The sequence below is a fragment of the Camellia sinensis genome, chromosome 5 (assembly GCF_055761805.1).
Source record: "Camellia sinensis isolate YWXY chromosome 5, ASM5576180v1, whole genome shotgun sequence".
Taxonomy (NCBI): Eukaryota; Viridiplantae; Streptophyta; class Magnoliopsida; order Ericales; family Theaceae; genus Camellia; species Camellia sinensis.
In genome coordinates this window covers 9502109-9529982 of record NC_138965.1, presented here as the reverse complement: position 1 = coordinate 9529982, position 27874 = coordinate 9502109, and the positions used below count along the sequence as shown (strand labels likewise).

The following is a 27874-nucleotide window of genomic DNA, read 5'->3' as shown; positions in this document are numbered from 1 at the left end:
TGAACTTCTCGGATGGCTCTGGCTTCAAGGAGTCTGTCTACCTCTTCTTCTACTGCTTCGACGTGTATTAGCGTCGGCCTTCTGGCTCGTTGAATCACAGGCTTTGCCCATCTGTCGACATTCAGACTGTGGCAGGTGACCTCGGGGTCAATGCCAGGCATTTCATAAGGTGTCCAGGCGAACGCCTCTATGTTTGCCCTTAAAAAATCTTCCAGTTCTTTTTCCTCTTCTCTAGCTAAGCCTGAGCCGAGAAGAAAAAATCGTTCTTCGTCGCCCTCCTGGACGAGGATTTTCTTTAGCGCCTCTTCGCTTTTCTCGGCTGGTTCTTTCCCGACGTCTTCTAGGACTTCCATGTCCTCATCTTCAACTTCTGCTTTCTTTGGCTCCCGTATATTACAGGTGGATTTTATTGCTGCCATGGAGCAAGTTTTGGCTTGTAGTTGATCCCCTCTAATTTCTTCAATCCCATGCTCTGTTGGGAACCGGAGTAGTTGATGCAACGTCGAGGGAACTGCCCCCATTGCATGCAACCGCGGCCTTCCCAAGATGATGTTGTATGGTGAGGGTGTGTCAATTACCAGGAATTCCGTCCTGATCTTCTTAGTGCCGGCTTGTACTTCTAAGCTTGTTGCTCCCAGTGGCCATGTCGGTGTTCCATTAAAGCCGACCATCGGGCCGCTTGATTGTTCTAGGTCATCGGGGTGAAGGCCTAGCTCTTTGTAACATCTGACATACATGATGTCACAGGAGCTGCCTTGATCTATTAGGATGCGTTTTACTTGGCACTCCCCAACCTGGAGGGATACTACCAAGGCATCATTATGCGGATGTTGGACCAGTTCTAGGTCGGCTTCAGTAAAGGCTATCATTGGCCCTTGGCATTCTTCTGGCCGATGTCTCTTTTCCTCGACTTGGTAGATATGCTGTAAATGTCTTACCCTCTGGGTTTCTCCTCTGACTTCATTTTCGTTGACCCTTGAGTGGATCACATTAACCACCCTCGGTTCTCCTGCTTGTGGTAGCTGTGCTGGGGGAGGGGGTGCTGCTGGTGCTTGAGGCAACCTTGCCTGCTCTTCCCTTGTTCTGGCCTCATCGACCAGGTCCCTCAGAAGGCCTTGTCTTACCAGGTCCTCCAAGTGTGCTTTTAAGGCTCTGCAACCTTGAGTTGGATGCCCTTCTTCATTGTGGTAGGCACAACGTCTACCAACGTTCCTTCCCATGAATTCCCCCGGTGCTCTTGCCGGAGCCCTGAAATAAGGTTGATTTCGAATCCGATCTAAGATTTTATGGATTGGGATCCGGAATACCGTGGTTACCGCCTGTTTATTTCTTAATTCTATTTCTTGTTTGGTCGGCCCATTGTTGACTCGGCCTCGCTTTGGCAAGCCGTTTCCCTTTTCTTGTTTCACCTCTTTGTTCCCCGATGTATCTTCTTCGGCCCTGGCGTATTTCTCAATTCTTGCCATGAGTTCTTCCATGCTTTTTGGCAATGTTTTTGCCAAAGACTTCCGTAGTGGGCAGTCATCTTTCAGGCCGTTCTTAAAGGACACGACTGCTACTTCCTGGTTGCATTCGGGTATTCGGTTGAACACCTCGTAGTACCTCTTCGCATAGGCCCTGAGGCCTTCTTCTTTGGTGATTCGTAGAGCCATCAAAGCATCAACCCTCAGGGGTTGCAGCTTGTTGGTCACGAATCTGGCCACAAACATCTCGGCCAAGCCTTCCCATGTCTTTATGCTTCCTTTTGGTAACTTATGGAACCAATCAGATGCAATTTCCCCAAAGGATGAGGGGAATACTTTGCAGAGCAACGGCTCGTTCCCGCTATATAACGCCATTGAATTCAGGTATAGCCCAACATGAAAGTTTGGATCTGACTTACCATCATAGATTTAAAACCTCGGCATACTGAATCTTTTGGGTGGTTCGAATTTGTCCAGTTCCACCGAGAAGGCTGTCTTCCGTTTTACTGGGGAGTTTACCTCGGCTTCTGCATTCTGCTGCCTCCTCTTGAGGTAGTCCTTTAAGTCTTCTTTGCTCCTCCCTGGAGCTCGGCTGTCTTTGGATTTTAGTCTTTTTGGTACACTGCTTTCGGCCTCGTGGTGGGTCCGTTTGGATCTTTCTTCATGGGTTGTGTCAAAATGGAGTACTTGCCCCTGAACATGTCGATGTTCTTTGGGGTCTGGATTCTTCACGTGGTGTGTCCTTCGGGACTCTTCTTGCCTCAGCTTTTCCCGTCCGACTTCCCTGGAAGGCCGGTGAGAATGCCTCCCGCTCCTGGTATGCTGAGGGACCTCGGGGATTGTTTTTCTTCCACCCTTCTGAGTGTTGTTCGCCGGCATCGGCGTATCTTGCAGCGGGTATGGTGGCTGCATAACATTATTCTGCATCATGAAGTTGACGACCGACTAAAGGTCCGCCAACTTGTTTGCTAGTTCTTTCACTTCCTCATCCCTCCGTAGGCACCTGTCCCTCCATACCTGGAGGTTATCTTCATTGTAGTACTTTCCTTGGTTTGTTCTTTTTGACGTGTCGCCTTCTGGGATGACGTCGTTCTCTCTGTGACCCTGGTCACGGGCTTCTGCATTGTGGTTGTCTCCTTCAATGTCAAGGTCAATTGGTCTGCCAATCCCAGTGGGGGCGTCATCCCTAATATTTTCCTGTTGTCCGTTACTGGCCATCTATTCTTCCTTCGTTCCCACAGACGGCGCCAAATTGTGTGGATGAAAATCTGACCACACTGCTCGTTTAGTGATCTGCTGGAGAGCACAGGTAGAATAGATGGCTTTAGCAACCTGTAACAGAAAGGAAAAGCTCCGGCGGTGGTTCTTCCACCCGGAGGCACTCCGACGATCAAGTCAGTATATCTCTCAAAGATAATCAAGTATTAAACTGAATACTCAAAACATAAATTACATATCTTAGACCCACGGGGGTGCCTCTCTTATATAATATACTCAATCCAAGTCCCACTAGAAGTATGACTTCTATGAACTCCAATTTACTGTTTACTCTCGACTCTTTAAGAGATAAGGATAAACTCCCTAAGAGCTTTATCCTTATCTTGGTTAAGTCCCCTTTTTGCCTTAGGACTCTTGCCCCTTATCTCGGATTCCGATATCTCCGGAGATGACCTCGGCTTCTCCGAGATTACCTCGGCTTAACTACCAGGGCACGTGGCACCTCGGCTGACACGTCGGCGTCACCATGCCACGTGTTGGTATTCAGAAAATATATCCCCACAATTTATTAATCATATAAATAAAAAAAATAATATTTTCATACTTTTTTTTTATTAAAATGTATAGTTATATCTTTTTATTTCAGTATTTACTCATTATCTGTATTTGTTTCAATTATGTTAGTTTTACTAAAAGAAAAATCAGTATAATTATATTAAAAGCATGAGTTTAATTATATTTTTTCTAAGTCTCAGAGAGGGTGAATGTAATTTATCTTTTTACTTTTTACCTTCGACCTTAATTTGATTTTTATTGTTCGTAATTTTTACTTTTTTTGCTTGACTATATTATGGTGTCGTTTGATAATTGGGTTGAATTGACTTTTTGTTTAAATCAATCATAAAAAGATAAAATAAATTAAAAAGTCAATAAGATAAAATGTCATATTTAAATCATAAGGAAGATTTATTAGAATTTTTTTTTTCTAGTGTTTGTATCCCAATTAGTCCATAAGATATTATTATATTCCAATAAGTCCTATTATTTGAATATTTTATTTATCAAATCTTAATTCTCATATTTAAGGTATTTTACGGACATTTCTACTTTTACAAATATTTTTTGAACGGTTAGCAATTTAGTGATGTGAACATTTATATTTTACAATATGAATATTCACATTGACGTGTGAATGTTCACTTTGACAGTGTGAACATTCATATTGACAATATGAATATTCACATTGATATGCTAACATTTACATTGATGGTGTGGACATTTACATTACGGAACATTCATACTGTAAATGTAAATATTATTAAGAATATTTTGGTAAGTATGTCACCATAAGACTTATTGGAATATAAAAAAATAATGTGGACTAAATAAAACATAAGTAGGTGAAAAGAGATTTATGAAAACGTACCTTAAATTATAATCATTTTCATTTTTTCTTTCATAAAAGTTAAAAAAATTAATCCTAATAAAAAAAATTAATCCTAACAAAATTTTTAACCTAAACTAGAAAAGCCAAAAAAACAACCAAACTTCCCAAATGAAACCATAACAATAACACTCCAAAGTTTATTAAAGCAAATAGTAACACTACCTTTGAATTCTCAATGGTAGTGTTAAAGGTCCAAATTCATATCTTGTTGCTAAAGTATACAAAAAGAGAATTATAGTAGACAAGTAATAAAAAAGATGGGTTGATTTGATAGAAAGGAGTTGGCTTTTCAAGTTCAAAATTGAAATATGCATTGAAGATGTGGCCGTTTGTTGAATTTGGTTGGCTCAAACTCGATTCAATTGTTTTGCCTGTGATGTGAAATGAACAAAGAAACAAAGTTCAAAAGTAGAAATGTAACTCACTTGCCAAACTTTTGTGCGTGTCTAAATATTAGGAGTGTTTACATATCGAGTTAGATGGAGTCGTAAGTCATTCATCACTCGATAGAATAAGATTAGATTGAGAAAATCTCATTTGCATTTGACCATTTATGATTTCAAAATTTACTAAACAGATTGGACAAATTAGTGAGTGGATGCAAATCGAATTAGTAGATTAACCTTTACTATTTCATGTCTTTTTGAGCTTATTTTTGTTTTTGATTTGGGCTTTTTTTAAGTTTTTTTTTTTTCCTTTTTTTTCAACCTTTTTTTAACTTTTTTTTTTTCTTTCTAAAACAATGTTTAGGCCTATTTTTTGTCATTTTTTTTGGAAAGAAAAAATAGAGCATCTTTTTCAATACTTTAACAAATAAATACAATGGGGAAATTCTAATATGCACCCCTTTAAAAATGATATACTAGATGTATTTTTAATTATATCATTTTCTTATTTAGTTATGTCTCATATTGTGTTTAATTATGACTTTTTTTTTTTAGTTATGACTCAAAAAATTAAAAATTTGTTATTTTTCTTTTTAGTTATAAGGTTAAAAGATGCACACCATAATATTTTCCCAATACAATATATAAATAATATGTAGATATACCAATATTTTAATTGAAAACCTAATGTCATATGTGTTGTACAAATTGTATAAATCAAACAAAATAAATAGATTCATATTGAACAACCACTTTGAATCTTAGAATAAGAACATGTTGAAACTTATAGAAATTCATAATAAAATAAAACTAGTAAAAGGAAGCAAACCGAAATCTGTGTGATGCCCTAGTTTTCTTAAAACAGATTCATCGCCTCCTGATGGATGCTAAAGAAACGTCGGCATCTGTCTCCCAGGATACGACAATCGAAACCATAAGCACCTTCTGAATAGTTTCGACAAACTTGATAATGGTTACACTTTTTCTAACAAGAACCTTAGAAGGAACCAGCAAAAAAGAATAGAAATTTTTTCTTTAGTGTAAAAAATCATCTCCAACTTTTTTTTTATCTCAAAACATCTTCATTTTCCATTAAAAATTTCTCTACAACTCTTCTTCTAAGTTGGAGGGGAAAGACCATTTTTATACTTGTAAGAAAGAGGTCTTAGCCATGAATGCTACCATAAACTTAGCATCAATGGCCATTAACTCTAGCCTTTAGGGCTAAAGGCTAGAGATACAAAGGTGTAAAACTCCCATGTGCATAATGATCATCAACTATATTATCAAAAGATGAGAGTTACAAAGGTTGAATAAATAAATAAATAATATGTATATATGATGCTATTTAAATAATTCAATTAGATGGGTCGCAAAATGAATATAGGCATTGAGTCACAGTCTAATCTACACCCAGACTAAAACATGTGCACAAGACAAGTTTAGTCCAACATAACACATAGCCCATGCCCAAGACTAAGTCCAACACATGCACATACACAAGCCTAAGCTAGTCCAGACTAAGGCCTCGTTTGGCAAGTGACTTTTTTAGGCAACAAGCTAAAAAGTCACTAAAAAAATAAAAAAACCAACAACTCATATCCAAAAGTCAAAGATTCCATTTTCTCTCTAATTTTTGCACATCTTTTTGTAAAAAGCCAAATAGTCATCTCAAACATACTAGTTTTTTTTACATCACATTTTAGCCAAAAAGCTAAAAAGTTACTAAAAAAGCCTGTTCCCAAACGAGGCCTAAAATTGAACTTAAGTCCAAGTCTAAGCCTAGGCCCAAGCTCAACTTTTACTGATACCCACTTTATAAAACAATTTTCATTCAGAACTCAATGGTTTCAGCCCATCATTTTTATATTATAATTTTCTCATTTAAGAGATTACAAAACCACGCAAACCTATCTCAACCGGAGGTTGAGTTCCACTTTAATTTTTAATTAAAGTTGCCGAAAATCATTATTTTCCAATAATATGATTGGGTTGAGTTCCCCATATAGCTTATGATTCAGTTTTTATTTTTATTTATTTATTTTTAACACTTTTGTTTTTGTTTTTTGTAATTTAGTTTTTGTATTATCTATTTTAATTCATTTTAATTTATATAAAAATCATTATGCGTTACTTTATATATATATATATATATGTATATATATATAAAAGAGTGTTTCTAATTCTTAATTTTTTTTTTCAATCAAATTTATATTTGATAAAAAAAAGTGCTCAATAACCATATTCAATCCATTCATCAAATCAAGGGAGATATATATATTTTTCACTAAATTAAGAATTTAATAAATAATTTGATGAAAATTTAAGAAGATGAACTATTGAAAATGATTTTTTTAATATCGAATTTGACCAAAAGATAAATTTAAGATAAGAGAAATCTTTTCAAAAAATTTGATAAAAAAAATTAGAATACATCATATTTAAGATCCAATTTTCACACTGGCTAGGCAGTTTACACAAGCTCTAGTTTACTTTAAGCCCATTGATTCCAGCCCAAAGTTCTAATTAGTTACAGGCCCACTCACAACTCGATAGAGTGACTCAGTTCATCAACTCGATGGAGTGACTCAGTTTAACCCCCCTAGAAGCATCGATCGAATCCTTTCGATTCTCAAACTCAGACCTCCCATATCGCAAGTTCTAGAGGAGAGAGAGAAAGAGAGAGAGATAGAGAACAAGCAAGAAGATGCCGAAGAAGATGGGCGTGAACAGCAAAGCCGAGGAGGCTAGGGCACGGAAGACAGCCACCGAAGCCGAGCGCAAAGATCGCGATGCTCGAGATAAAGAAGACCAGTACTGGCGCGAAGCCGAGGGCTCGAAGTCGCGCGCCGCCAAGAAGCGGGAGGAGGAGGCAGAGAAACGCGCCGAGGCAGCCGCTCGCAAAGCAGAGGCGCGCCGGATCGCCGAACAGGAGGAGAAGGAGCTCGAGAAAGCTAGCCGCAAGCCCGATAAGAAAGCGAACCGAGTGTCGATTCCGGTGCCTAAAGTCACCGAGTCGGAGCTCCAGCGGCAGAGGGAGGCGGAGCAGGCGCAGATTTTGAAGAGAGCGGAGGAGGCGAAGCGGCGGCAGAGCCGGACTCAGGGAGAAGAGGAGTACGAGAAAATAGTACTCGTTGCGAATACGAATCGCGATGATTCGATAATTGAGGCAAGGTCGGTTGAGGATGCGATTGCGCAGATGGCGGTTGCGGATAGTTTGCCGGTCGATAGGCATCCCGAGAGGAGACTCAAGGCATTGTTTAAGGTGCGTTTGATTCAACTTTTATTGTTGATAGTTGTTTTGTTGATTGAAAATTGTAAAATTTCATTCCGATTATGTAAATTATGTCTTGTTGTACTTAAATTGATTATTGAAGTATTATTATGCTTAACTTGTTTAGGAGAAGCAATTCATTGTAAAGATAGGTTCTTCAAAAAGCTTTATCAATACATCATTTTTATAATATACCTCTTCTTTATTTTAGGTAGAACTTTGTTAGATAGGAAGTTGCATGATGAGTCTGGTCATTCTAATGCTGAGTAAGGATGGGATCTGTATTATGGATTTTAATTGAATCTTTTAATGTTTGAATAGGGGAGCATGTATAAGTGTGGTTGACAAATAATTGTAATTGATAGATGCACTATGAGAAGTAGGGTTGCATAAGTGAACTGACCAACCCAAGAATGGAACTGTACCCACCCCGAACTTGGTAGCTTAGTATGGTTAGGTTCTGAAGGAGTCACAACTCGATTGCAATTCAGAATTTCTTAGAACTGACCACTTATTCAGGTATTGACGTTGGGTTATTGGTTTACCAAATTAACCTGAGAAACTACTAATATAGGTTAATTTTTTTTTTGCAATATAGGTTTACTAATATTGCATACAATGACATGTTTATGTAGTGGAAACTTGGCACCCTTTAAGGCAATGTGGGAAGTGAGAAGAAAAGAATGAATATTGATATTCACACGGTTTATATAAAAGAAGATTGTATTTCATGCAACAGGCTTCCTTTTACCACTAGCTATATGAGGGGTGGTAGCTTTCCCATTTACACATGGGTTTCAATCTTTTGACGCTTTTTTAACAGTGCTCTATCAAACAAGGCAGAATTTTTAACAATGCTCTAACACACCCAAACAAAGCTGTCACGTGTGTTATGGATTTGTGATAGTGATCTTTTGACGCTTTTCTAACAATGCTCTATCAAACGAGGCAGAAAAAATTGGGGGTGTTTGTGTGTGGGTGTGTTAAAGCTGCCACGTGTTATGGATTTGTGATAGTGGATTTATGGCAAGGATGATTCTAGCAGAGCAAAGACAGGTGGAACAAGTAATAAGCAAGAAGTTGGTGTTAACTATTGGGGGCAAGGAGGCTAGGAAGACAAAGATGGGGAAATTGCACTCATTTATTTAATACTTCTTTTATTTATTTTTTCTTGGCTAGACATGATAATGAGGGGACTAGAGTCCTTCATATCGAACGTGGGAGTCCAATTGGTTACTAATTGACCTGTAAGGCCAGTGGTAACCTCTGTCCCGATTTTGGGATCTCCCTTAAATTGTTAATTGTACTCGAGGTATTTGCCATGTAGCTGCCATGCATGCACTTTCTTTTATGCATAATCAATTCCAAGCTCAGTAAGTGGAGGACATTATTGACAAGCTCTGTTATCAGAATCTAATGATTCGCGATTCGATTTGTAATTTTTGCAAAATCGATATGAATCTATGAGTGAACCTATTTTAGAAGTGAATCTCAAGTGAATCGCAAGATTCACAATCGATTCACGATTTGATTCACTTTTTACGATTTATGTAATTTTTGAAATTATCATGTCTGATATATTTATCAACTCTTTTTTTCTCCATATTTTTAGTAAAAATAACATAATATAACTTCTAATAGCGTTTAGTTCTAAAATAACCATTATATATATGATTTGTTGTTATTTTAGTGATTATGAAATTTTTAATAGGATCCAATCAGATTTAATTAGACCTAATATATTTTTAACCTTTCTTCTCATTTTTTTTCGTCAAAGAAATCATAATGTGTTCTAAAAATGTTAAGATTAAAGTAACTTATACCATGAATTATTGATTCCTATTTTATTAAAGGGTAAATCACATTGACATCCTCTGAGGCTTCTGTTTAATACAGATCTCTCTTCACATTTTAAAAATTAAACTTACCTCCTTGTCAAATTAAAATAATATATTTGTCTTTTAACCTTTATACATGTAAAATATAAAACAATGCAGATATTTTGTTCATGTCAACAATCATCTTCTAGTAAAATAACAAATATCTTCTTTGGTTTAACTCACACAATAAATTGAATTTTTATTTTTTATTTTTTGTGTTTTATTTATTTATTTATTTTATTTTTACTGATTTTTATTAAGCAATTATTTATTTATTTATTTATTTTTTTCGATACACCTAATCTAGATATACTTAAGTAGTATAATATTTTGTGCCTTTTTTTTTTTTAAATTTTAAAATTCACCAAATACAAAAAATAAAAAAATACAAAAATAAAAAAAATACAAAAATTTAATATTTTATCTTATTTTGTTGTATTGAATGAATTTTTTTTAAAATATTTTGTACAAATTTTATACTTTTTAAATATATTTAGATTAAATTGATCTAATCTAGATATATGGTGGAAATAAAAATGAAAAATGATATTCGTATATAAAAATTTATATAAAAAATATCATAAAAATATTGTGATAGCGATATTGTTGTAAATATAAATCATGTTTACGTGTATTTTGTTTTAAAGTGAAAGGTTACCATTAAGCTATATCATTGTGTTTGAAAATTCTATATAAAATTTATGTTTGTATCTCATTATTCAATAAGAATATGTTCAAGTAGAATTTAATGATGGAAAGTTGTAAAATGTAATCATGATGATAGGAAGAAGAAATGGTAAGATGGTCATTTAGAAAATTTTAGAGTATGACATTAGCAATCCAGGGGTAATTTGGAATGAGATTACAAACATCAGGAAGGGGAATGTATTTTTCAAATGTGAAGAGCATTAAACAGAAACCTCAAGGGGTGTCAGTGTAATTTACCCTTTATTAAATTAAATATGACTGATGTCAATTATACCTTTTAAAATGTTTTAGGCTTCAAAATAAAAGATCATAAATAATTTTTTCTTATTATTTAGTCATTATTACTTGGAAAAGTATGTATGCTTATTGTCCAAATATCAATATCGTTGTTAAATTATTATTACTTTAGAAATTGAGAGTTTTGTCTTTTTTTACTGTCTTTATTATGAATGGTTGATAAGAAATAACTAAAAAAGAAAAAAGGTAAAACGGTGATCTTACATAGGAATTTTTGTTAACTTTTTACCTATAAAACTACATGATCATCATCATTCAAAACAACATTTTTATTGATTTAAGTCGAAATATTTTATATTCATAAGATATATTTAATATTCAAAGGTGTAAATATATTTTTTAAGTAATTTAGAAAAAATGACCGAATCTTTACGATTCATGAGTCGATTCGCTTTGCAATTCAGTACAAGGCCATTTCAATTCACGATTTGAATTCCGATTTGACAACTATGTTTGCAAGTAGTATGCACATACACTTTTAAGGTCTCAGGTGCATGTGGTTCAAGAATTAAGTTGTGATTGCTAGTACAATACTTCAAGCTGTTCAACATACCCATGAGCATGAGAGAGTTACTTTTAGTTATTAGGTCATTATCATTAGACCTTGTTTTTTCTCAATCAGGGGTGTGCTCCTTGGATCTCCTTATCTTATGATCTTGTCTTTTGCACTGTATTTTCCACCATAGTGATTTTTCTATTATAATAAAACTCTAATGTAAAGCATGATGTTGATGGGATGGCTATGGATATCTAATTAATTTGACGTTTGGTATGCATGATAAGCATAATGATAATTACATGCGATCTGACATTTAGACTGATAAAAGACCAATCCTGTGGTATGTTGAGAATTGTTATTCTTACATCAGGTGTGAATTGATGCTACCTATACATTCGCATACTCATTATTCCAAAATACCTACTGAAGGATTTTCGCATGTTTTCATATGCTCATAGGCTTTTGAAGAAGCTGAGCTTCCCAGTCTGAAGGAAGAGAAGCCTGGTCTTACTCACACCCAGTATAAGGACATGATTTGGAAGCTTTGGAAGAAATCTCCTGACAATCCTCTGAACCAGGTAAACTTATGAACTGATCCTCTAGACAATTTCCTAAGATGATTTGATTTATATTCTAGTGGTTATCATTTACTACTCTTATAGTTTATCAAGATTATTCTCACAACTGTCCTTTCTCATTTTCCTTTCCTACTGTTACTTTTATTTATTTATTTTTTATTAATATGACCAATCAGATGTTTATCTGTTGATACAATCCTAAATCATTTAAGGGTTTTTAGAAATTTTTAGGAACTTTATATCATTTAATAAGTGCAATATCCCCAAAGCATTTGGTAAGTCAGCAGGGAATCAACTTTTTCAATTAGTTTTGTTGAACAAGTCGGAATTTTAAAATTAATTGTTTAAATTTCAATGGAAAAAATTCTTCAACAATTTCTGTTGCACTTAATCATGCTGAGGAGTGGTTCTCATAAAATTGTTGAAAGTTTTTTTTTTTTTATTTTATTTTAATTTTTAAATTTTGCGATGGATGTGTACATGATTTTCTGTTCACTTGCGTTGCATATTGCTTCTATCTTTTCTTGCTTGGGCATTGGTTTGATATTTCACGTTATTGAAGGTGTGGATATCATGGGATTGTATTATTCTGGTTTAAAGTGAGCCGATGATTTAGTGATTCTAGTGGAGCTTTAGCTTTACCCAAAGTTAGAAAGGAAAAAAAGAAAAAAAAAAAAAACTACTTTTCAAAGTAATCCATGAAAAGGCTAGCTAAGTTGTTGGGCTATCTTTTATTTTTTATTTTTATTCAAGAAGTTAAACCTATATGTTAGTATTATCCTATATCCTCCCTCAGGGAACAATGACAGGACCCAAGGAATGAGGGCTTCCTGCCAGCTATAGTTTACCACCAGTTGTTTTGCAATGAACCGTGATTCAAGTGTGGTTTGGGATTGGGCTTTTTATTGATTTTTTTTTAGTAAACTTATTTTTAAAAATTTTAAAAAAACTTTACACTTTAGGTTCTACTCGACTAGTCTAACCAGAAATGTGACAAAAAAAGTTGTCCGCTAAAAAAGACAAAAAAAAAAAAGCCGAAAAGAGACCTTTTTTTTGTCTTCAGTGATTTTTTTTGGGTTCTTTTTTTTTGTTGAACTTTTTTAATCTTTCTACACTAGATGGACCAGAAATGTAATTTTTTTTTTACATAAATTTGGAAGAAAAAAAAAAAAATCACTAAATACAAAAAAAGTCGGAAAAAATGTGACTTGTTTAACTGGATGCCAAACCACACCTCAGTTAAGCTTATATTGGAATTGCCTTAGCAGACATGATAGGGTTCCACTAAACCTGCCTTTTACACCACCATATGCCTCTCATTCTATGTAGGTTCAAAATTTGACTTGGAACTTAATTTGACAAACTCAGGGGTCGTTTGAGAACAAGCCTTTTTAAGGACTTTTTGGTTTTTTGCCTAAAATATGAGATGAAAAAAACTAATATGTTTGGGATGACTTTTTGATTTTTTACGAAAAGATATACAAAAAGTAAAGTGAATGAAAATGAATGTTGATTTTTTGGTGTTTGTTGCCTTTTTGGGTTTTTAATGACTTTTTGGCTTTAGGCTACAATTGAAACTCCCCAAATGACCCCTTTCTTTAAATGGACAAGGTTGAGCTAACCCACTTAGTAATCAACTATATATGCGTCATTTTTTGAGATTGCTTTTTCTAGTTATTTGGTGGCATGCTGTGGCAGGTTGGACTGCTGTTCTAGATTGTCAAGTGGATAAATGAGTTCGTTTGCACGCGTGTTAGGTTTGAGTTGCTCCACTTGCAACGGTGGTGGAGAGGTCTTAGGCCTATGTTCTGGCCATTGGGGTCGATGATCAACCCCTGCAGTTGGGCCGATGGTATGGGTTGGGTTGGGATTGGGTTAGCTTGTGGTTTTCGTGACCAACATTGATGGGGTTGGATGTGGGTTGTGTAATTTTAAACCAATTGTGAATTACCTGAACTCGACCCAACATTGTTTGGAGTTGCATTATATTGGTATGTCATATGAGGCTATGCAGGCAAATAATTATTCCCTTCAAAGGAGCTGTCTGGTTGCAGGCTATATTTTGCATGTGGAAATGGCCCTCTTTTAAATTAATGTAAATGGGAAAAGAAATAAGTACCTTTGCTGGTAAATTAGTTGGCAAGCATGGAAAGCGGTCTGATAGATATTCTGTCTCCATATCAATATTTGGGATGGAAGGGCAGAGGCTTTTGGTGTCCCCACCAGTTAAGGATTGTATCCTACTTATGACTAGACTATGTTGTTTGTAGCTCATTGTTTTTCTGGTGTTCTAGGTCTTGAAAAACCACACTTATTCATTTTGAACTTGGTGGTTAAACAGCAATTACCAGCTCTTTATAGATCTTATGATAATGGCTAGCATGTCTTAATTTTCAATTAGATCTGAACCCGCTTCCTAAATATCCACCTCTCACTGAATATTTTGTTGTTTACTTTCTGATCTTGATGTGTTGCTGTTATTTCTGTTTCTTACTCCATTCTAATTTATATATGCAGGTTGTGGAGTGATAACTAGCGCATCTCCAAACACAATGTAGGCAAAATTGCTTGGGCTTGACTTGAAAAGGGTGCTACAATTTCATGTGTATTTGGGCATATATAAATTATTTGAGGTTTTCGGCTTCTGTAGAAAATCTGTTTATGTGGTGTTTTTCAGGCTTTTGATAAAGCCTGATTGAAGTAATAATGCTTACCTTTCATCTTTTACCCAATAATTTCAGTGCATCTATGGTTGTGACGATTGTGATTATCGGGACTTTTTCTTTGATTATTGTTGAGTTTGTAAACAACTAATTGGGATGATGCATTAGCAAAGAAATTGCATGAAGCATGAAGTGGCGGTTCTATGTGGGCTTCATCATGGAACATTTTAAAGAATGGTTGATTTGTGTTGCTTTCGTTCTTGAAGTTTGGATTAACGATAAGAAGCTTTGATGATGTAATTTTTAGGGTTGTGTATATGCAACTTTGCACAGTTACCGTTTGCAATGTTTAAATGTTATTTTGTGGTTTTTGCTGAGGCTTTTGTTTCTGAAGCTCTGTTCCTCGACAGAGATATGAAAATGATTGCCCTGATATGGCATATATGGGATGTAGGGGTGCAATTCGGGCGGGTTCGATCGGATTAGGAGGTTGTTCAAGCTTAGCTTAAGTTGTCCTGAGACTTGTCCAGGTTTGCCCAGATCCGAATTGTAACTCGAGGTTGGCTGTCCAAGTCCGACTCAAGTTAAGCTCGAATTGCTCGAGTTGTTTGAATTGTAAATGATTTTTTTTTTTTTTTGGTAATTACATTATTAAATTATTAAAATTTGACTCTATTTACCTTTTTGTATTTATTTATAGAAAATTATTAATGCCATCAAAATTAATAATTTATATAATGTAAGAAAGATGTCACTATAGTAGTCTTTATAATTTATGAATGAAAATAAAAAAAAAGAGCAAGATTTTATGTTATTTGTATATATAATATATATTTAATATGATTTCATAATTTAAATTATTTTAATATCATGTAATGACTTATAATTTATATGTATATTTAATATTTTTATATATCTATTTATGTATAATTTAGGTTTCGAGTTGCTCGGGTTGTTTGATGTTTTTGTCCAAGTTCATTCAAATCTAATTTAAATTTTTGAATTTCTGTTTAAATCCGTATCGAATTTGAAAATATCTTATTCAAGCCTTTAAAAAAAGTTGAGCCAATCTAATTTGCACCTAATGGGATGACCTGGCCTAGTCTATTTCTTTCATTAATTGATCATCCTTCTCTATGGCAAGAGTTGCTCAAGAACAAAGAGAAAAGATAGTTGGCACAAAATGTTTCAGAGAAGTGAAGTGTGCGGACAAGCACATCATTTCTATTATTATTATTTTCTTGTGTCAAGGATTCCAGCAAATTACTGGCTGTTAGATGTTAATCCGAAACTATGAACTTGTTCGATATTTACTTGTTTGAAAGTCTTTTAAACCTGGTCAAATTTATAAATTTAAATAAATTGAAGATAAGTACCCTGCTAATTTGAATAAAAAACAAGCAACAAAGAAATGAATCTACCGCCTCCACCTCCTCTATCACCCAATCAACACCTCCTCCATTGCCCCCGCACCACCATCTATTGAGAAAAGAGTCTACTTATTTTAATAAAGTAAATGTGTTGGTCAAAATGATTTGTTCGAATTGTATCCTATTTAACTTAATTCACTTAAATTTGTTATTAAATGGATGGATTTGAGTTGATTTATTTTAATGCATAGATTGTTTTTCACCTGCTCATACCATACTATTTCTATGAGGTCTGTGTTGAGGGTCAGTGATTGGACCATAGCGTTTAAGAGTTGGGTTTTTCATACTTAGAGGGCATGTTTGATTGGGTGGATTAGAGTATGGGATTAGGATTATTAATCCGTGAGTCCAATTATCTCATGTTTGTTTTAACATTTTGGTTTAGGATTATTAATCCAATGGATAATTAATCCAACAAATTTGTAGGATTATTAGTAATGGGGTAGGGGTGGGATTATTAATCCAATGGATATTAATCCAATTGGATAGTGAATCCTACACTAATTTAATAGGATTATTAATACTTCACTATTAGTCTTTTGAATCAAACATGACCAGAAAGCTTAAAGCTCTTAAGAGGGGTCCATTTGAAAGTGGTTGAGGTTGCAACAATCACTTCGGGGTATTGATTCTTTTTCAGTACCTGCTTCAATAAGCTGACCTACTTCTTGCACACTACAAACATTGCATTGATGTGGCAAGAATTTGTGCTCCGTAGCTTAGTGATACTGTGAAATCCCAAGGCAAATTAGAATTTGAATTGAGTAACATAAATAAAATTAACCATACAGTTTAGATTTGCAGAGAAGGAATGAAGAATGCCTACCGAACATTTTTAAATGCTCAACCTATGGACTAGCTGGTGCAGTTAATGGAAAAGGGAGTAAAAAATGAGCAAAAAGTTCAATCAAATGGAATAAGAAATGTCCAAATCACAGAGATGAGATAAAGAACTTGGAAAACAATGAAATTTCTCTGTTCTGAAATGGGATGCTGCGAAAACATTAAACCCAATTCTGGTAATGATGGCCAAGAGCCTGAAGAAGATCAATTGCAGATGGTGTTCACTCCTCTGGACCAAGACAACGAAGACGAAGAGAACAATTATAGTCAGTCTAAGCTCCGATAACTGCAGCAGAGAAATTCTGCTAAGATTGCTTGCTTCGGTGGCCATGCCCGGTGACTATGTGCTTGCTGTTCATGTGCTAGAACCAAATGATACATTTGACACAAACAGTTTCCAAATCCATGAAGATCTCTGCAAATCCAAGCAGGTTACAAAATTTACACTTTCTTCATATTAAAGTCTGGAATCAATTGACTGATGTGTTGCTTGATTTTCTTCTATGGCTTGTTCATGTAGGTAGATTTCCAAGTTAAGGTCTGTGGAGGAGGTTGCTACATTACTGAACTAGCCCATCAAGTCCGAATCAACTCTGCAACAATTCTAGCAGTTGGATGCAGCTCACCATGGTACTGGAAAACTCTCTCTCTCTCTCTCTCTCATAGGTGTTTGTTATGTTGGGGCAGTATGAATTTTGGTAAATACTAGACACTAACCACTATTTATTGGTATTTCTGCACTTATGACCTGTTGCCCTAATTTCTATGTATATATGGCTGAGGGAAAGAGGTTATCTCACTATGTTTATACCCTTTATGATCATGGGTTAAATTACGTAAGTCTTTGTATTCTTTGTGCGCCTGTGATCTATATAATTCTTATGTGTTTGCTTTTCTTTGTTTTCGTGTCTTGCTGATCCTGATTTGGTTTTATGGATTCCTGTGCAGGCCGAGGAATTCCACTGTTGCCAATTACTTGAAAGCATTGCCTCCCACTTGCTCCCTTCTGGTAATGGACAATGTTGGAAGAATCTTGATGCAGAGGCAGGGAAGTTCCCAGGAAGGCTCTGCAAGTAGAGTCCTTCAATATTCTCAGTCCTGTGTATCAAATTATAGAAACTTGGAACAATTAGGAACTACCCGTCAGATTCAAAAATCATTGACAATGCCATCTTCCTCAAAATCACCATCACTGCAACAAGCTGAAAATTTGACAAGGCGGAGCCATAGAAAGGCGTTGCAGATTCCAGTCTGCATGACACATAAACTGTTTGAGAGATTGACACAGAGAAGGCGCTTCACATTAGAGGAACTTAGCTGTGCAACTAATGATTTTAGGCCTGAAATGGTGATCAGAGAAGGTGAGAACAGTAAGGTGTACCAGGCCAAGCTTGACAATGGTCAGCTTGTAGCAGTGAAAGTACTCAAGAACACGGAGTCCTCAGCAGAGGACCTTTTTCATGAAGTGGAAATTTTATGTAGTTTAGAACATGAGAACATTGTTCCGCTCATTGGGTATTGTTACTGTGAAGAGATTCATGCAATCATTTATTATCTACTAAAGGAAAGCTTGAATCAAAGACTAAAAAGCCTTAGATGGAATGAGAGGATGAGGATAGCAATTGGCGTGGCGAAGGCACTGAACTACCTCCACTCTCGCTCTCCTCCAATCATTCACAGAGATGTGAAATCATCCAACATTTTACTCTCCGATAATTCCCAACCACAAGTGAGTTGTATTTCAGCTTGTCTTATGACGTTGAAGTGTTTTTTACGACACCATTGTAAATTTGGACTGACACGTGTTTGGTTTTCTATACATAGTTGTCAGGTTTTGGAACAGCAATAGTACATCAGCAACAAAATCAGCAGGTTTCAGGGTATGCAAAGCCATTTCATGTCGTTGGGACCTTCGGATACTTGGCTCCAGAGTATATGATGTATGGAAAAATTGACGAAAAAATAGATGTCTATTCGTATGGGGTTGTGCTTCTGGAGCTGATAACTGGTAAAGAGGCTATTCTGACAAACCAAGCATCTACTCATGAAAGCTTAGTGCTCTCGGTAAACAAAGAGGACATGAAAATTTAATTTAATCCAAAAAGAATTTTGTTTTGTTTATTGTTATCAACTCAATGTTTTGAGCTTTTAAAACCATGTGGCTTGCAGGCAAGGTCTTTACTCAGCTGCAGCCTATGCGAACGCCTAATTGATCCTTGTCTAAACAAAGACTATGACAAGGATGAAATGAAAACGATGATGATGGCTGCTCGCCTCTGCCTCTTGCATTCATCTTCTAGAAGGCCATCTATGAAAACTGTAAAATTTCATTCTTTCCCACAAGTTCCCCTTTCTATTTAAGACAAAAATCAGTTATTCCCTTCATTATAGTTCTATAACAAATAAAACAAACAATTTTTTAAATAATTTTTCAACTAACTGCCTATTAAAAAACAATATCAACCTGTTTTTGGTTTGCCACTGTTTAAGAGTGGATGCTTGCAGTTTTTAACATGTAGAGTTAAAAATGCATAAACACAATAAAACTTGAAAGTAAAAGGTTTATGGTGTTGTTCTATTTGGCAGATCCTGCAGTTATTTGAGGAGCCAGAGCAAGGGCTAAAGATGCAGAGGAAGAGAGAAGAGCTCCTCAATGGGATTAGTTCCAAAGGTGAACAAGCTTGTGCAGACATGGTGAGTTAAATTCTAACGGAATTCTCATTATAGATGACAGCTAGTTGTAGAACGTTCTTGAAATTAGGTTTAATCATTTCATTTCTCTTTGTATTTTATTTCTGTCTGCTAGTAAATACATGGGGAATATGTTGAATAATATGTATTTTTATATTTTAATTAAATAATGGTGTCTCCATTCGGATTATTCATTGAAACTTATCTATTTGGTATCTCTGAAGTCCTAGATTATATAGATCTTTTGTTATTTTTTGCTTCAGAGTTCTTTATTCCACTTTTTCTGTCTTGTATTGCTCAACTTGTACCATTATTAGTTCTATTCTTAATTTGTAATGTTTGATTTGCTCAATTCACACACTAAAGTTCTTGAAATTAGGTTTAATCATTTCATTTCTCTTTGTATTTTATTTCTGTCTGCTAGTAAATACATGGGGAATATGTTGAATAAAATGTGTTTTTATATTTTAATTAAATAATGGTGTCTCCATTCGGATTATTCATTGAAGCTTATCTATTTGGTATCTTTGAAGTCCTAAATGATATAGATCTTTTGTTATTTTTTGCTTCAGAGTTCTTTATTCTACTTTTTCTGTCTTGTATTGCTCAACTTACACCATTATGAGTTCTACTCTTAATTTGTAATGTTTGATTTGCTCAATTCACACACTAAAGTAATTTTTATGCCATTCTCTAGCCTATTCGAGTCGTCAAATTTTGTAATAAAACTATGCGTAGGTTTCAGTTATTCAATGTCGACAATTACTTCTAAACACAATTTTTTTTGTAACATGCTTTTCTTTTCAAGTTAAAAGTGGCTTAGAACAAGAACAACAATATCCTCCAAACATAACGATAATTTTATTGAATGACATAGATGGCGGAAATAATATGGGCGAGTGATGGAACAAATGATACTTGCCAATGAGGTCTATGACAAAATTTTGAAGACTACAAATAATATGGCTACCAAACTCTTGTCTAGAGTCTCCAACAATAACTTAGGTCAATGTCATAAACTTAAGAAACTGTCGAAAATCAGTTGGAATTACAAAAGCAAAAATAACAAAAAAAAACCTATGCTTTACGTATTGCTATATTCCTAAACGGATAAGCTGGTCGTAGGTTCCTTCTTCCATTGATTGTGAAATAAAATATGTGCATGATAACCTCATTGATGCAACAAAAGTAATATTGCTGAAGAGCATCTGTAAAATCAACCCATAAACATGAATAGCATCTATAAAATCTACAAAAGAAAACAAATCTAGAGACACTCTTCCTGAAACCCAGCTACAGAAAATCACCAAAAATAACAATAATGTGGAGTCGTCAGTGGGAGAAAGTAACCATTTGTCTGCTATAGTAATAAAATCCCTTTTCGTAGTGACTAGTGGAATGGGAATTCCATTTCACCTTTCATTTTGGTCCTTTTTCTTCACTAGTTTAAGTTACTGCAATTTCTCAACTAAGAAATAAACAATCAAACCATTTCAATTGATATATTTGATAGTTAATACATAAATGAGAATAGATCAAAAGAAGCATATAGCCTCAATGATGAACACTTATTTGGCTAGAATAAAGAAGCATATAGCCTAAATGATGAACACTAATTTGGCTAGAATGAGTTACACATTTGATAGGGACTGATCAAAAAGCTAAAACTACTTGTTGGCTAATTGTCGTCGGCCAATTGGTGAAAGTTAATTGGGGTAACAAATCTTGGAGGACCATCATAGAGTGTCACAGCTACCAGCTGAGAAGCAGTTTGTGTCGGGTGACACATATCCCAAAATAGGTACTCTTTGCGGTTCACACAAAGATTTGATGTCACATTACATGGGATTTCTGCATTCAGTCTTCCTGCTCCACAACAAGCCGTCTCTACATCCTTCAAATCTGAGAAAATTGGAAGAAATTTTAAATAAATAAGATTATACCCTACTTTTATTCAATTTTCACAATAATCAACTAAACTAAATATGTCACTTTCTATCAAGTTTCACAGGGAGAAGAAAACATTATCCTTGAAATTTTGTCTTTTTGTGGCCAAACACCTCCTTAAGAGAATGCTTCAGTTTCAACCTATAATTGAATTTTAGAGAGAATTGCTTACTGAAATGACTGGGATTTTGTATGACATTAATGATCAACTCATGTGTGTTTCCAAGTGAGTACTTCATCTCCGGAAGCTCTGAGCTAATTTTTCTCATCAGGGTATCTAATGCAAAATGGAAAGCTCGGGCAAAATTGTTCATTCCTTCCAGACAACCTCCAGTAGCATTGTAAACTCTCCGAGCTGGACAGCATCCAATTGGAGGAACACCTATGATGCCAAATTTTCTAGCCCCAAAGTTGTATAGAGTCTGCAATTCCGACATAACCTCTTCAGTTTCATTAAACAACTTTACATAGTGAAATTTAACTGAACTCAGTGTCATCTTTACAAAAACAAGAAGAAGATGAATTTAGTTACACTTCTGTCTAATGGCTTGCATTACCTTAATGTAGGCCTCATACTGATGCATAAGATGGGTGATATATAGTACCGGAGGCATAGTATTATTGGTCGAGAAATAGACAAAGATGTCATTGCTTCCAACACTGACAAAGAAGAGAGATTTTGAGAGCATTTTTTTAGTTGCATCTGAACCCAAGACTGCTACACGATTGTTGTAAACTGTGAAGAATTGTTGGATCTGCTTTGTCAAGGAGACAACCTTCTGTTGGTTGCTCCATATGGGGCATTTGACATTAGAAGAGATAGTGAGAGCTTGAAGCGAACGAAAATGACATTTTAACTACAATGCTCTAAAAAGTTTCAATTTAGATATGTTGATAGGAATGTACTTAATTACCCTTGCTTCATTCGTAGTGTCAAGGAGCCCGGCTCCTCCTGAAGCGAAGTTTGCACCTCTGTGTTTACGCCTTTTGAGGCTAGATTGCAGGCTAACAAGAAATAAATAAGGTTGTGGGCTTCTCTTAAACCCCATTAACTTGGCTGATCAATGAAGCATTATGGAACTCAAAGTCAGTTTAAATAAGCATGTGGCAAGTTTCTTGTAGAATATATATATATATATATATAATTTTTGTAATACTATGTACTAACCGAGAAAATCAGCACTGTTGAGGCCATTGCTGAACCTCCCAGTTGGTCTTGAGTGGGCAAAGTCGACGCCATTGAAAGGAAAGTTTGCTCTTGCTGTGCTCCCTGGAATGTAGGTATTAGTCCCAACATCTACAATTGAGTCCCCGAATATATATATGGCTGGAACAGTGGCATTGGCCATGTAAGAAATTTATGTATTATTGATTGATATTATTCTTGATATTGATGTATTGTATTACAAATCAGAGTGGCATTATATAGGAGAGGGTTTGGGTTAGTGAGTGGTGGTAGTGGATGGTAGTGGAGGTGGTGGGTGGTAGTGGAGATGGTAAGTGTGTTAGGTTTAGTGGAGTGAATGTAGTGGGTTAGGGTAGTGGGTTAGGTTTAGTGTACATTAACAGCCCCCCTCAAACTCAAGGAGGATAGGCACTAGCCAACTTGAGTTTGGAGAGAGTCACAAAACAAAAAAATAAACTGATAAATAAAACAGGATAGGAGACACGGTATGGTCGTGTCGGACCGTTGTAGCAGACAGAAAAGTGGTGGGTTGGAAAGTAGAAAAGGAGAGAGAGAATGAGTGGTGGGATGGTGTCAACATAAGCAATGAGCAGTCCATGGAATAAAAAAAAAAAGAAAGGCGTGGATGGTGTGAGTGTGGTGTTGGGGTGTGGTAGAATAATAAAAAGAAAATAAAATAAAATAAAGGTTAGTGGGTGGATAAGCGCAGCTGGGCACCACTGATATCCATTGGGTGCTGTTCTGCATGGGTCAATAGTGCGGGGTGTGTGTGTTTATTCTTTGAAAAAAAAAAAAAAAACATGCTGGGTGTCCCCCCGAGAGAGAAGAGGATTTTGGGTTTGTCAATGGAGGTGCTGAGTGAGAGAGAGATGCCGAGAGAGAGGAGAAGGGAAAGGATTCTGCAGCTTGATTTATCTGATGATGTGATGCCGACTCACGAAGTTGAAATACCCGATAAGATGGAAGAAGATTTGAAGGATGAGGTCAATGCAACCACTCAGCCAGTGCCAGTGGAGGCAAAAGGCATCATGGAAGTGAAATCCAAGGATGTCTGCTGCTGAAGGTCGATGACTCCGGCAAGGTTCAGAGGCTGAGGAAGGAGTGCCCCAACGCCGAGTGTGGTGCTGGAACCTTCATGGCCAATCACTTCGACCGTCACTACTGTGGCAAGTGTGGCCTCACCTACGTTTACCAGAAGGCCGGCGGTGACTGACTGACTGAAAGGTTCTGCTTCTGAAGGAGGGAGGCCATCAGGGATGGTTTCGAACTGGAATCTGCCATTGGAGAAGAAATTAAGGAAATTTGGGTTTGTCCGGCGGGCGGTCAAGGCGAGGTTGCCGCCCGCCGGTGAAGCGGAATTACTAAGTTGTTAACCTTGCTCTGATACCATGTAAGAATTTATTTATTATTGATTGATTGTTATTCTTGATATTGATGTATTGTATTACAAATCAGAGTGGCATTATATAGGAGAGGGTTTGGGTTAGTGAGTGGTGGTAGTGGATGGTAGTGGAGGTGGTGGGTGGTAGTGGAGATGGTAAGTGTGTTAGGTTTATCCGACTGCACCGCCATTTTTTGCTCCACAGACCGCATCGGAAAGTTCAGCGGAGCAAACCCAGCAGTGTTTGGTTGAGGTTCACTGGCCACCGCACCAGTTCTCTCTCCTGTAGCCTCGTTGAGGTCGGGAAAGAGGGTAAGCAGCCCGCGGGAAGACGAAGCCATTTTTTCTGGGCAACAGAGTGTTATAGAGAGTGTTACAGAATATCTCTCACAAACAGAGTGTTACAGACTATCTCTCTCAGCAAAACGACCTCTCTTTCTCAGCAAAATGAAGAATTTTTCAGAGGTTTCTCTCAATTTTTCTGTCTCAGTTTCTGCCTCCTCCGCTTCGGTTTATAACGACCATGACCCAGAGACAGCCACGCGCATCGCGCGCCTTTTGACATCGACAACCTGGCACGCCTTTTTATGGCACACCTTTTCATGACTCGGGCACGTCTTTTGATGACACGCCTTTTGATGACACACCTTTTGAGGGCACGACTTTTGAGGGCTCGATATCTACATCCATGTATATCTTTTGGGCAGCCTATATACACACTCATACAGTGTCTTCTACACCAGTCAACTTTATCAATCCCTTTGTTTCAACCTCAAATAGGTTTCTATCTTCACACCTATTTGAGTTTGAGGGGGGGTTATACACAGTATCATGTATAAGTCACTCATGGCGCACTCCCTAAGTCGCCCCCTTGGTGCACCACCACAGCTTCAACAACGGTCCGACATGACCCCATAAACTGTCTTCTCCAACGGTCCGACATGACCCCGTAAACTGTCTTCAACAACGGTCCGACATGACCCCGTAAACTGTCTGCTACATCGGTCCGACATGACCCCGTAAACTGTCCTGCTACAACGGTCCGACATGACCCCGTAAACTGTCCTGCTACATCGGTCCGACATGACCCCGTAAACTGTCTTCAACAACGGTCCAACATGACCCCGTAAACTGTCTGCTCCAACGGTCCGACATGACCCCATAAACTGTCTTCTACATCGGTCTGACACGACCACACAGTGTCTGCTACAACGGTCCGACATGACCCCGTAAACTGTCTTCTACACCGGTCCGACATGACCTCGTAAACTGTCTGCTACAACGGTCCAACATGACCCCGTAAACTGTCTGCTACAACGGTCCGAGTGAGAGAGAGATGTTTGTATATAGATATATGTTTGTATATAGATAAAACATGCTGGGTGTCCCCCCGAGAGAGAAGAGGATTTTGGGTTTGTCAATGGAGGTGCTGAGTGAGAGAGAGATGCCGAGAGAGAGGAGAAGGGAAAGGATTCTGCAGCTTGATTTATCTGATGATGTGATGCCGACTCACGAAGTTGAAATACCCGATAAGATGGAAGAAGATTTGAAGGATGAGGTCAATGCAACCACTCAGCCAGTGCCAGTGGAGGCAAAAGGCATCATGGAAGTGAAATCCAAGGATGTCTGCTGCTGAAGGTCGATGACTCCGGCAAGGTTCAGAGGCTGAGGAAGGAGTGCCCCAACGCCGAGTGTGGTGCTGGAACCTTCATGGCCAATCACTTCGACCGTCACTACTGTGGCAAGTGTGGCCTCACCTACGTTTACCAGAAGGCCGGCGGTGACTGACTGACTGAAAGGTTCTGCTTCTGAAGGAGGGAGGCCATCAGGGATGGTTTCGAACTGGAATCTGCCATTGGAGAAGAAATTAAGGAAATTTGGGTTTGTCCGGCGGGCGGTCAAGGCGAGGTTGCCGCCCGCCGGTGAAGCGGAATTACTAAGTTGTTAACCTTGCTCTGATACCATGTAAGAAATTTATGTATTATTGATTGATATTATTCTTGATATTGATGTATTGTATTACAAATCAGAGTGGCATTATATAGGAGAGGGTTTGGGTTAGTGAGTGGTGGTAGTGGATGGTAGTGGAGGTGGTGGGTGGTAGTGGAGATGGTAAGTGTGTTAGGTTTAGTGGAGTGAATGTAGTGGGTTAGGGTAGTGGGTTAGGTTTAGTGTACATTAACAGGCCAGCTGAATTGTGAACGTTGCTATGCAAAGGATTACAAAAAGTGAGGAAGAAACATATATATTTTCCATGACAAATTGAAATGTTAAGCTCTGCTTTCCCTGAATTTGATATCTTGTTACAATGCAGAAATTTGATTTTATGTTTCTACAAGCTTCACTTCAACCTTTATATGCAAAGAAGTTTCATGAAGTACCAAAAGGTACCTCTAGCGTTGACACACGCACTGACACATGCTGACACAAGCACTGACCACACGCTGAGATGTGCGCTGATGCAAGTGCTAAGACTCTGTTTGTTTGTTCTTAAAATTAAAACTGCTTTAATTGTTTCTAAAATATTCGTTATAATTCCGTTTTGAGCATGGCTGGCATCATTAGTCTTGTAATTATTTTTTTCTATAATTTGTTTAAAATCAACCCATAAACATGAATAACATCTATAAAATCTACAAAAGAAAGCAAACCTAGAGACACTCTTCCTCAAACCCAAATATAGAAAATCACCAAAAAATACAATAATGTGGAGTGGTCAGTGGGAGAGAGTAATCATTTGTATGCTATAGTAATAATATAAGTTCAAGTAAAATCGCCACCAAAAATAATTTTGTGTGATGATTTTTTGCATACATTGTTATAAATTGACAATTAATGACCTTTTTTCGTTACCATTTTTTTATAAATTGTCGCAAAAACTTATAATTAATAATGCTTTTCTGTAACAAAATTTTTAAACTATTGCTGAAAATTGAAAATTAGTAACTTTTTTCTTGACAATTTTTTTAAATTGTCACTAAAACTTATACTATTAGTAACATTTTTAGTGACAAATTTTTATATTCCAACAAGTTTCATGAATTACCAAAAGGTACCTCTAGCGTTGACACACGCACTGACACATGCTGACACAAGCACTGACCACTGACATATGCACTGATGCAAGTGCTGAGACTCTGTTTGTTTGTTCTTAAAATTAAAACTGCTTTAATTGTTTCTAAAATATTCGTTATAATTCCATTTTGAGCATGGCTTGTATCATTAGTCTTGTAATTATTTTTTTCTATAATTTGTTTAAAATCAACCCATAAGCATGAATAACATCTATAAAATCTACAAAAGAAAGCAAATCTAGAGACACTCTTCCTCAAACCCAACAATAGAAAATCACCAAAAAAAAAAAAATAATGTGGAGTGGTCTGTGGGAGAAACTAATCAGTTGTCTGCTATAGTAATAACATAAGTCCGAGTAAAATCGTTATCAAAAATAATTTTGTGATGATTTTTTGCATATAGCGTTTAAAATCGACAATTAATGACCTTTTTTCGTCACTGTTTTTATAAATTGTCGCTAAAACTTATAATTAGTAATGTTTTTCTGTGACAAAATTTTTAAACTATCGTTGAAAATTAAAAATTAGTGACTTTTTTCATGACAAGTTTTTTAAATTGCCGCTAAAACTTATACTATTAGTAATTTTTTTTTGTGACAAAATTTTTAAACTGTCACTAAAAATTGACAATTACTGATTTTTTTTTAATAATGTTTGATAAAAATGTCATTAATTATCATATGATCTATTGGACAATAAGTCCACCTATTAGGTCCTACACATAAGTCTCCCTTAGTTTAATTAGTGCAAGTTCTCACTAAGAAATAAACAATCGAGCCATTTCAATTGATATGTTTGATAGTTAATACATAAATGAGAATAGATGAAAAGAAGCATATAGCCTCAATGATGAACACTTATTTGGCTAGAATGAGTCACATATTTGATGGGGACTGATCAAAGAGCTAG

General features: G+C 36.3%; 3 protein-coding genes across 6 annotated transcripts; 2 read left to right on the top strand and 1 right to left on the bottom strand.

Annotated features, from left to right (window-relative positions):
- The first annotated feature begins 6989 nt into the window (after positions 1 to 6989).
- Positions 6990 to 14520, top strand: LOC114280427 (coiled-coil protein). The gene is made up of 3 exons (XM_028222795.2): positions 6990 to 7779; positions 11631 to 11750; positions 14268 to 14520. The coding sequence occupies exons 1-3, from the start codon at positions 7222 to 7224 to the stop codon at positions 14277 to 14279; spliced, it is 690 nt and encodes a 229-aa protein (XP_028078596.1). The 5' UTR covers positions 6990 to 7221; the 3' UTR covers positions 14280 to 14520.
- Positions 14521 to 16401: 1881 nt separating this feature from the next.
- Positions 16402 to 26182, top strand: LOC114280425 (protein CYTOSOLIC ABA RECEPTOR KINASE 9). 4 transcript variants are annotated; one of them, XM_082868195.1, is made up of 8 exons: positions 16402 to 17117; positions 17207 to 17316; positions 17635 to 18415; positions 18511 to 18694; positions 18856 to 19005; positions 19273 to 19380; positions 21597 to 22673; positions 26082 to 26182. In XM_082868195.1, the coding sequence occupies exons 1-5, from the start codon at positions 16866 to 16868 to the stop codon at positions 18897 to 18899; spliced, it is 1371 nt and encodes a 456-aa protein (XP_082724321.1). In that variant the 5' UTR covers positions 16402 to 16865; the 3' UTR covers positions 18900 to 19005; positions 19273 to 19380; positions 21597 to 22673; positions 26082 to 26182. The 4 variants fall into 4 exon arrangements, with proteins under 4 accessions (XP_082724321.1, XP_082724320.1, XP_028078592.2 ...); XM_082868194.1 differs by having other exon boundaries at positions 18511 to 18750; positions 21892 to 22673; XM_028222791.2 differs by having other exon boundaries at positions 18511 to 18750.
- Positions 20847 to 26206, bottom strand: LOC114280426 (GDSL esterase/lipase At5g55050). The gene is made up of 6 exons (XM_082868196.1): positions 26082 to 26206; positions 22493 to 22673; positions 22239 to 22381; positions 21882 to 22103; positions 21497 to 21746; positions 20847 to 21279 (listed from the first exon to the last, which is right to left on the bottom strand). The coding sequence occupies exons 1-6, from the start codon at positions 26145 to 26147 to the stop codon at positions 21056 to 21058; spliced, it is 1086 nt and encodes a 361-aa protein (XP_082724322.1). The 5' UTR covers positions 26148 to 26206; the 3' UTR covers positions 20847 to 21055.
- Positions 26207 to 27874: the final 1668 nt, after the last annotated feature.